General features: G+C 43.0%; 1 protein-coding gene across 1 annotated transcript in view; it reads right to left on the bottom strand.

Annotated features, from left to right (window-relative positions):
* Positions 1-301: 301 nt before the first annotated feature.
* The window catches only part of LOC103924491 (aldose reductase-like), a 28044-nt gene continuing 18024 nt past the window's right edge, over positions 302-10321 (bottom strand). Inside the window, exons 3-11 of the mRNA XM_009333020.1 lie at positions 9626-9793; positions 8984-9100; positions 7567-7644; positions 7053-7175; positions 3473-3579; positions 3236-3317; positions 2596-2679; positions 1714-1796; positions 302-926 (exon numbers count right to left, since the gene is read on the bottom strand). Of these exons, the coding sequence (XP_009331295.1) occupies positions 884-926; positions 1714-1796; positions 2596-2679; positions 3236-3317; positions 3473-3579; positions 7053-7175; positions 7567-7644; positions 8984-9100; positions 9626-9793 (885 nt within the window). The 3' untranslated portion in view covers positions 302-883. The remainder of the gene's footprint in view (positions 927-1713; positions 1797-2595; positions 2680-3235; positions 3318-3472; positions 3580-7052; positions 7176-7566; positions 7645-8983; positions 9101-9625; positions 9794-10321) is intronic.

Genomic DNA, 10321 nt, shown 5'->3' with positions numbered 1-10321 from the left:
AGACATATCAAAACAGCTCTCTAAAGAGAGGCTCAAGTAGACTCATCAATGGCCACAGGTACATTACAGTGTACATCAATGACCACAGGTTCATCACACTCAGGTGTTCTACATGTGCACTAGCATGACAACAGCAGATAGCTAGCAGGAAAAATGTAAGAAGTTAACATCAACATCAGATGATTTCTTGGGGGACAGTAATTTTCCTTGCTTTTGTGTAATCTCTAGAGACAGCTGATATGATACAGCTACTCCAGGGTTACTACCATTAGAGCATTGCTGAAATAACCATCTCATTACACATAGTAATGAAACTATATTTTATTATAAGCAAAACAGCTTTTATATCACCAAGAAACCAGGACCTATACACTTTTCAAAGAGCTACCCATGTAGAAACTGCTGTATTTAGAAATCAACTTGTACTTCCAATTAGAGAGAAAAAAAAAGCATGGAGTGTTACAAAAAGAAACAAAACCAATCCCAAAAGTAATCGGAAAAAAGCAGACCTCACATTAATTATGTAAAGTCTGCCATATCCTGGTCCTTCCAGACAACAATAGTCACTAGCTCCAATTCACAGTATTCCAAAATAAAAGTGACCGCTAGTTCAAACTTTCTCAATGTTTTCTGCTTACCAGTTCCAGACATGCAGTTTGTCAAAGACAATCTACTAGTCCACACAGTGTGCTCTTCAGAACCATTTTAGCATTTCCTTCTTCAAAAAAGAGAAAACAACACAAAGTCACCGAGTACATATACTGCATCTTTGTGGGGGAAAAAGAAAAAAGGGGGTTTGATGCAGTGATAAAGCTACGTAGACAACTCATAGGCAACAGCAGAAGCATATCTGAGAAGCCTGGAGGAAGGCAGGAAACCATCTTCAGTATTCTGCATTGAAAGGGTAGTCCTTGTGAGTTTTGCACCTGGAGGAAATCAAAGAGGAAAGATTATTTCATGTCCGAAAAATACTATATGCAGCTGTAACCACTCTAAAGAGCCACCAAGGGAGGAGCTGAACTCCTGAAAAGCAGAGTCAATTTGTTTCTGTCTTCCTTGGTGACATGCTGCATTTGTAAACAGAAAGATTCCTGAGCACCTTCTGTTGTTTGGGCTCTGACCATTTCAGGCGATGTGACCTAGGTGCTTCATAGACAACCAATTCAAGGTTTCACTGTTTACTGCCAAGACGACCTTTTTTGCAGCCTTCCAACAACAGAAGGGCTGCATATCTGGCTTTAGGCTTCCAAGTTGCAAATCTTTACATTACTTTTTGAATATTCACCCACTTTTCCAACCACTCCTGAAGAACATACAGTCAGTTTTTACTACATACCTAAGGGTTACGGCAGAAAGACAAAATAAATTCCACGAACAAAATTAATCCAAGGATTTGAGTCTGCATCACGCTCATTTCTCCAATATGGACAAAATAAAAATTATGAGTAAGAAGCCTCCTGTCGCAATTCCAGCTACAAAAAAGTTTCTTGGAGACTGAACGGAAGATGAACATGAAGTTTGCTTTATGCTCATCATGATTTGGTTCATAACATGAACATTTAAAATCTTACTCTGAAAAGTCACTTTGAGGATGACCCCTTTAGAAATTGAGTTTGCATATCCTGAATTTCAACCCAGCCTGGTATCTATAACTTCACATACTAAACTATGACATACTGATAACAGCTTGAAAAAGACAACACTGCCACTTACGTGCTCATGGCACAGACTCTCCAGTTTCTATTAAAGCTGAGAATAGTTGCCATCTCCTCTTTAGTCAATTCAAAGTCGAACACCTAAAAGAGAAACAGCTAGAAATCACCCCTCTGAACAAATCAAAGATTGTAAGCAAAATTCACAAAATTAAAGAACAAGTCCACAGTGTAAGGGTGCTTGTTAGAAGAAACAACTGCTTCATGAAGGAGGGAAAGGAAAAAGACAGCTCTCTGGATTTCTGAGACTACACTAGCTGGAGTTGGGGAGGGAGATGAGCAGGGAGAGGGCGGAATTAAAAAACCTCAAGTTGCAGTTACATGTGCCAGTTGTTTTAAGGAGCTTGGAGAGCACTTAGTGTGAAGAATGCCTCAATCCTCCATTTGTGAAAGATAGATCTTTCTGTCCTATTCCAAAGGAACATCTACAAGACTTTCATATTCCATCTAATGCAACTAAACATCTTCCAAAATCCTAATACTGGTTTCAGTCAAGGATCACTGAATCAAGAGCAGTGACATGGTTTATGGACACCAGTGCTTGCTCTACATAAGCCTTTTGTGGTGTGCTACTGCACTCAGGCCCCAAGCAAGCTCTGTCAGCCGATTCATCCACATGACATAGAAGAGGAAGCATCACATAACATGACTGCTAAGATTATCAGCATACTGTTTCCAAAAGCTTTGTTCACTCCTGCTCTCCAACTGTAACCTTAAGTTTAGCCCTCAGTTGACCGAAAGTAAACATACAGAGAGAAAAAGCCCAGTTCTCTTGCCTGAGGAGGACTTAAGAAAGATGAGAAAGGATCGATGCTTGCTCTGCAGGGAGAAGCCATGTCATCCCTGAACGTGCCATGCACCCAGGTCACTCGTAATGACTCACCTTGAAGTTCTCCACAATGCGCTGTGGTGTAACAGACTTGGGAATCACAATCACATTTCTCTGGATGTGGAACCGAATGAGAACCTGCAAGAGGCATATCACTGAGTCAGGGAGAGGACAGCTTTTGTTCTATGGCAAGCAGAGCCTGTTCCGACAGTTGTTTGCTGTAAACTATACAATTCAGCAGAATTAACCCATTTCTGCACAGCTGCATTTCAAATCATACCTGAATTCTAAGCAGCACTTTGTGGAGTGCAAATACAGAAGCGGTGGAGCCCCACATAGAAGGCCTCCTTTCCCATTCAGTTTAGTGACACTCAGTTCTTTTCTTTCCTACCTAGATTTTTAGTAGGCTATACAAGGAAGGGTTCACTTTTCTGCAACAGGACTTGAGATGGGAAGACTGAAACATGACAGCATCTGAGGACGGGTCAGGAAAACGTTTCTTGTCAACCATCAAAGAGCCCTTACAAGCATGCATTGAAGACCACATAGTAAACAAACCTGCATTACTATTTATCACCACAGAAGAGCACCACAGTTGACAGGGAATGAAGAGCCAGCCTATTCTTTACATTGTCATAGCTGTCCTTTATGCTGTGTTACAGGAAGGGGTACCCACTGTCTGGCACATACCTACCTGTGCTGGAGTTTTGTTGTGCTTGGCTGCAATCTCTTTGATCTTGGGGTCATCCAGAAGGGAAGGATCCTCTGGCTTCGCCCTACACAAAGGAAAGATGATCAGTGGCAAGAAACCTCCATAGATCCATTGTAGCTGAGATCTATATCTGGATGAATAATTAACGGTGCACTTGTAGTCTCAAGGTTTCAAGCATAATCCCTGCCAGCTCCCTTGCAAAGCACAAAGCAATCTTACCATGGTCTGTCAGGAGAGCCAAGCGGACTGTATGCTGTCACAGCAATCCCTTTGGATTGACAGTACTTGATCAGCTTCTCCTGGGTAAGGTATGGATGACATTCAACCTGTCAACATAAGAGTACAAAGATTGACAGTGATTTAACTGCTTTAACATGTTCCAGGGATTAGTTTTTAAATCAAATCAAAGGCTGATTTTTGTTCTAACTTACAGTCTCTGTGCGATAGCACACAGCCTTTCTGTATGTCCCCACCCCCTTTCTACTAATAGTAGTAGTTCTCCTTGCAGTGAAGGGTCCAAGGACTGTTACACCACTCCTTAAAACTTTGCTGATCCATATGATCTCCAACATATGGGACCACCAGCTACGTAATTGCTTAAATGGGACAGTTCAGTAAAATGCACACACAAGAGAACTGTAAAATCATAACAATAGCAGACCAGTAAGTACAAAGTTGTCTTTTCATCCCTAATTAAATACACCATTTTTTTTAAACAACTACCATATTAACTTCAATATCAGTATTGTTTCATTTGTTTTTATTTGCTTTGTGTCAATACTCACGCTGAATACCTCCAGACTGCAAATAGTGAGAATGGCTAACTGCTACAGATTTTAGACCTTCAGCTAACTGTCCATTATAGACTTTTTATAAATGCATGTGTGCTTACCATGAATTTCCATAAGAATACCTACATAACAGAATACAGACTCTTTAACAGTGGATCTGTATTCTGGCAAACTAATGCCCAGATATGCAGTATAGAACAGGAATTATTCAAGTGTCAGGAGGCAGTGAATGAACATGACTGTTTGATGCTTTGCATAGATGGACTTTCAGGATGGTTCCACACCAGGGAGCACTACTTTTCTTTCAGCAGGCAACATCAAGAACCTTTTTGACTACACTGTCATTCGAGCCTTCTGGAGCCCGCTGCCGTGTTCTGAGGGAAGTCGCTGGAAACTTGTGCTACTGGCAGGTGGAGCAAGAGAGTGCAAAACATGGGATCAGTTTACAGCCTCGAGTGCTTTATTTGTGGTTCTAGCTGCTCGCTGTTATCAGAAGCCTGCACGGCTGTTTCCCTTCTGGGGCATGTTAGAATATTAGACATGAGACATAACTCAGTTTTTGGGACAGATTATACATATTTATTTTGCTTCAGCAGCTCCAGAAACACAGCTACTCAAGAGTCACAGACCACCTGGTTGTTTTCTCAACTATTCAATAGGTAGAATTTAGGCAATATAAGCAAGGCAAAGTCATCCTTACCCATCCACTGGCACTCAGGTTGAAAAACTTCTGAGCTACATTATCTAGTCTTATGTTTGGACCAGAGTGAAAAGCCTATGATGCACATTTAAACAAGTATCTTAAGCTATTGCAATCCACACTGTGTGATAATGATCAAGTACTTAGAGTCAGATTTCCTTACTGAACTAAGTACTAGTATCACTGTAATGTAATTACTACCTTGCCAAATTAATTTCTCACCATGAATGAAACCAATGTGCATACTGACTGCATTCAAATTAAGAATGGGAATGACACCAAGTACAGGGAATTACTGGATTACACATGAAACATCTGCATAGAGAAAGTGTTTGCAGGAAGCACTACCACTATTAGGCCAACTGGTAAGTTAGTAATGGACAAGCTTTTTCAGGCTTGCAAGCATTTCTTCAGAAACAGTAAGTTTTGAAGGGCAGAGACCAAGATCCATTGCTCTGAGCTTAACTTGATTATAGTAATCAGAGCTTGAGAACATTTGCAAGCGTGAGAGAATCAAAGGCAGTGACCTCTATGCAAGAGACAAGTAATTATCAACTACAGTGATAGTGGCAATGAGGTGTGGCGGATGTTGAAAGGTATCTTAAGGCTTCTACTAAGTATCCCAGAAGTACATTGGGACTGATAATGAAAATACGCAATAGAGAATTATGAATTTTGCACTTGTCAGAATATTTCAGTTTTATGTTGAGCAGACTTCCAGAGAACAATCTTATTAGCTTTCTGAAAAAAAGGTGTTAAAATCTCTTTTCAGTACATATGCTCAAGCTACCACAATAAATTAACCAGTTCTTGTAATCAGGTATCAATAACTGAAACTGCAGTCCTTCAAATGCCATAACAATCAAGGACAAGTCTAGATAGACCCCACAGGGGTCTATCCTGGGACCTGTCCTCTTCAACAACTTGCGCCAGCCTATAACCTTATCGAGTTTGCAGGTGATGCCAAACTGGGGGAGGACCAGTCGATACACTCAAGGGCAGGGCTGCCACTTCAGAGGGACCCACTCAGGCAGGAAGAACAGGCCAACAAAAACCTTACGAAATTCAACAAGGCTGCATACAAGGCCCTGCACCTGGGAAGGAGAAGCCCCTGGCAATAACACAGGCTGGAGCCTGCCTGCAAAGCAACACTGCTAGAAATGACCTGGGGGCCATAGTAGGCTGAGCTGCGTATGAGCCAGTAGCGAGCCCTGGCAGCAGGAACACAGCCAGTAAATTGTGGGACGTGACCATCTGCCTCTACTCTGCACTTGTTAGACCATCTTTATAAAACCAGTTTTCCCCCTTCCCAGCCCCCTCAGTAGAGGAAAGATTGACAGACGGTCATGAATTCAGTAGAGGGCCACCAGGATGGCTAGGGGCTGGAAAACCTGCTGTATTGGGAAAGGCTGAGGGAGCTGGGGTTTTTCAGCTTGGAGAAGGGAAAGCATCAGGTCTCCTAGTAGCAGCTTTTCAATACCTAAAGAAGGTCATCCAAACACAAGCCAAGCTCTTCAGTGGTGCATGGTGGGAGGACAAGAGACAACACGCATAAGTTGCGACAACAGAGGTTGAGACTGGATACAGGAAAACTCCCTCCCTCCCCCATACACCCCAGGCAGTGGGTCAGGCAGTGGAGCACACTGCCTAGAAAGGCTGTGCTGTCTCCATCCTTGCAGGTTTTCAAAATGGATAAAGCCCTGAGCAACCTGGTCTGATCTCACGGCTGATGCTGTTCTGAGCTGTGAATTACAGCAGATTATCTCCCAAGGTCTCCTGCCATCTGAATTTTCCTAAGATTTTATTCAAGTGCTGCCTATATACCTGGACACTTCTACTCTATGGCCTACCTTGCAACTCCATTTCCTCCTTCCTCCTAACCCTCATTAAGTCTGTAATCAGTCCATAAAGCGTGTTCCTCTTCAGTTCCCTCAGTCATCACCAACAGGCCTCTCCACTGAAGAGTTGCAAAAAGGTCATCCAATTCTGTTAGGTTCTCATATATATACACACACACACCAAGTTTTACTCTACTTCAAGGTAGTTTTAAAGCTTATCTGAGTTCTACTCCCCCCCTTCCAAAAAAGGGGATTCTGGAGCTGCTCCTTGCTAGATTTCCAAGCAGTAGTGCAGAAAGTCCATAAAAAACAGCACCTTGTACATCCAGAAGTAGTCAAAGGGTGGGACTGAGAGAACATGCTGCATCTACTCCATTCTCTTTCTATAACCTTATTCCATAGTAAGATCTTAAGAATTCTTTAGAAAAACCAACACCCAAACATTCACCTGCAGTCACTTTGCAGCTTACCTGATTATTTGCAGGCTTGTATTTCAGTCCTGGCTTGTTCAAGATTCTTTCAATCTGCTCATGGTTAAAGTTGGAGATACCAATGGCTTTTACCAGACCAGCATCCACCAGCTCTTCCATGGCCTAACAGAAAGAAGCGCAAAGTCAACATCTAGTATACGTGGCAGGACCTGAAGAACACGTTCTTCCTGACATGGCTTATTTCCTTCACATGAAGCACAAAATAAGCATTTAAGTTTTCAGAGTTCAAGTTTGAGGGAAAAAAAACAGAGCACTAGTATATCTGTGCTATGTCTCACATTTCACCAAAGCTCAAAGACTCATTCTTTGAGACTGTGGAAATTCACAGCAAGTTAGAAGTAGAAGATGATACCCAACAATCCACTATTGTACCAGTGACTCCTTCCAAGTAGTTCTGCATACATGAGACAATTTAGACTGCTGAAGGTAATGAAAACATGGAAAAGACTGCCAAAGACAGAAGACACGATTCTCCCGCTGTGGCTGAACTTACCTCCCATGTATGTAGAATATCTGTGTTGCTGGGTATTGACATGCCTTTGTCATCTGTGGGAAACAGCTCCTCCCCTGCCTGTCAGTGACAAAGAAAATGCTTGAAACACTCTTTGGTGGGAAGTCTGGCTAACACCAGCTGAAGACCATGATACCACAAACTCCTACTGCAGGACATACTAATACTTACTATCTACACATGGATTAGATAATATTAATATTTATTATCTACAGTCTTCAGTCGTTTCTTTTGCTTTCACATGGGATTATGGTATTTTTGTGAGGAGCCATCCCAATAAGGACAGGTACTTCTGCTGGACTCAATGTTCTCTGGTTCACCAATATATATGGGGAAAACGTAACTCTCCACATGTAGAATTATAGCCAGTTTACAAGTTTACTTTCCGTATTACAAAAATACACAGCTCTTACATGGACATAATGGAGTGTTTTATTAAAACATGTAATAAGGACCCACTTAGGATCTGGAACATGTTCAGTCTATATTGGACCAGATCTGCTGACAGGTCTTTCACAGGGAGGCTCATTGTTTAAGTTCCTGGCATAGGGAATGTTAAAACAGCCTGTGTCCCAGTTAGGACTACATGTCAGGTATCAAACCCAGTTGTTTTCTATTGATGTATTATTACACTACAACACATTTTCACTTTGCTAGTTCTTTCCATACGAAACTGATTTTAAAAATACATATGCTATGAAAAGCAATTAATCTCTCAGAAGCAAGAAGTAGAAAGAAGATTTTGATTAGGCTCTAACAGAAAGACTAAGCTTAGAAATATTCAAACTGAGACATCAGTTCCTTTGCATGCAGTCAGTAAAAGAGTTAAGAACTAAAAAGCTTCACCCTTTGAAATCCAAGGTCTATGGAACACTAAGGCTCCTACAGCAAAGGTCAGTTCAATCTGTACTGTATTAAAGGACTCAGTGATTAAAGACAGAAATGGAAAACAGAAGCATTTTCTTTTGCTCTGTGATTCTGTAACATGCAGAGGAAAGAATTTCTGTCAGGCAGCAAAGCACAGCCCTCCTTCCCACAAAGAGGGAACCACATCATTGTCAGTTGAGCATACTTTGGATTTGTAGAAGACAACACAGGCAATAATCAAAAGGAGAGCAATATAACATGCTTGCAGCAGGAAAACCTGCCCCTACTTCAAGGTCTACCTCTTCCATGACCAAAAGAGCAGAGGATGCTGTGCAAGCAGGAATCTCAGAGGTAGGGATCAACAGCCTGGCTCACATGGCCAGAGTAAAGCTGAGCACCACAGCAGTGCTGGTCCGCAATAGACACGTGATGATCTGTGTAGGTTGGGACAATTACTAGGCTGTAAAGCCATATAGTTCTTCAAAACTGCCAATCACAACAGACAAAGCCAAGAGCGTTGCTGTTACTGTACCTTGAACCCAAGAGGCCAGTGGATGAGGTAGAGATCCAGGTAATCCAGTTTCAGGGCAGCAAGAGTCTTCTGGCACGCTCCCTTCACCAGAGGCTTGTCATGAAACGTGCACCATAACTAGAGACAAAAAGCCAAGGCACAGTGTGACTTCTGAGGTTAAACCTCTTGGAACCCTTCTGTCCTGTTCAGGAGAGCGCCTGTCCCATTTGGAGGGTGATGTGGAACTAGGTCATCCTACTGATCTTCAAACGGGGCTTGCTCTGTGAGCAAGGCTGGCCCATGATACTGAGGGTGGTACGTGCAGTGGCAGCACAGATGACTGAATGGTGTCATGGCAGACAGCAGTCTGGTTCCATTTATTAAGAATTCATTTAAAACCCACCTACTAGAAGGTCAGATACTGCATGGAAAAGGGCAGCACAACTTCATGCCAGGGAAAAGTTCAAAGCATCACCCATGTCAGTGGTACATACCCTGCATAATTCTCCATACAGGATGAGGTAAAGTAGGAAGCTTGTCTCAGGAGTGGCCTAAGTGATGTTCTGAATTGTTCTATGCTGCACCACAGAGTAGGAAAGTAAACTATGGGGTTACTATGAAAAAACAGGTGTCTCCTGGGATCCTATACTGCCAGATCCATACCTTACTGACAATGAAGAGGTCCTCTCGTTTCACAACACCTTCCTTGATTTTTTGCTGGATCCCATCCCCAACTTCATTTTCATTTTGGTACACATAGGCACAGTCAAAATGACGGTACCCAGCATCGATAGCAGCCATCACTGCAGCTGTTACTTTCCCTGGTGGGGACTGAAAAAATATCCAAGAAACTCTTAATCAATATATATTGAAAACCTTTTTCCTAGCAAGATAATATTAAGAAAGCCACCCCACCCAAACCAATCCCCCAATTAAAATAAAGCAAAAAAAACACCAACAGCATCAAAAAGACCCCCGGTTTTCCCTGCAGCATTCTTGAGTCTGTATACATCTTGAATGCAGGCTCCTGAGCCAGCCTCCAGCTGCTCCTCTGTCACCCCACTCCCAGGCAGGGCTCAGCCCCACAGCTTTGCAGAGCTGAGGCCCCAACACCAGAACAGTCCTCCGGAGTCGGGCCAAGGCCTCCTCAGTTCCCCATACCACTTCTAAGAGCAGAAGCCCTCAGCAGCTGCCAGCCAGGGGGGTTTAGCCCAGCAGACGGGCCTCAGCAACCCACGTCCCCGGGCAGAGCCCTGCAGCGGTGCAGGAGCTCAGGCTGCTGCGACGGAGCAGCTGGCAGGGAGGGAACTTCGGTGCAAAACACCGGCCGGGATGTCGGTGGCGCCGGCAGCGCTGGGC

Source organism: Pygoscelis adeliae, unplaced genomic scaffold (assembly GCF_000699105.1).
Source record: "Pygoscelis adeliae isolate BGI_AS28 unplaced genomic scaffold, ASM69910v1 Scaffold38, whole genome shotgun sequence".
In the NCBI taxonomy this organism is placed as follows: domain Eukaryota; kingdom Metazoa; phylum Chordata; class Aves; order Sphenisciformes; family Spheniscidae; genus Pygoscelis; species Pygoscelis adeliae.
Note: the sequence above shows the minus strand (reverse complement) of the source record. Positions and strands in the feature narration are given on the sequence as shown.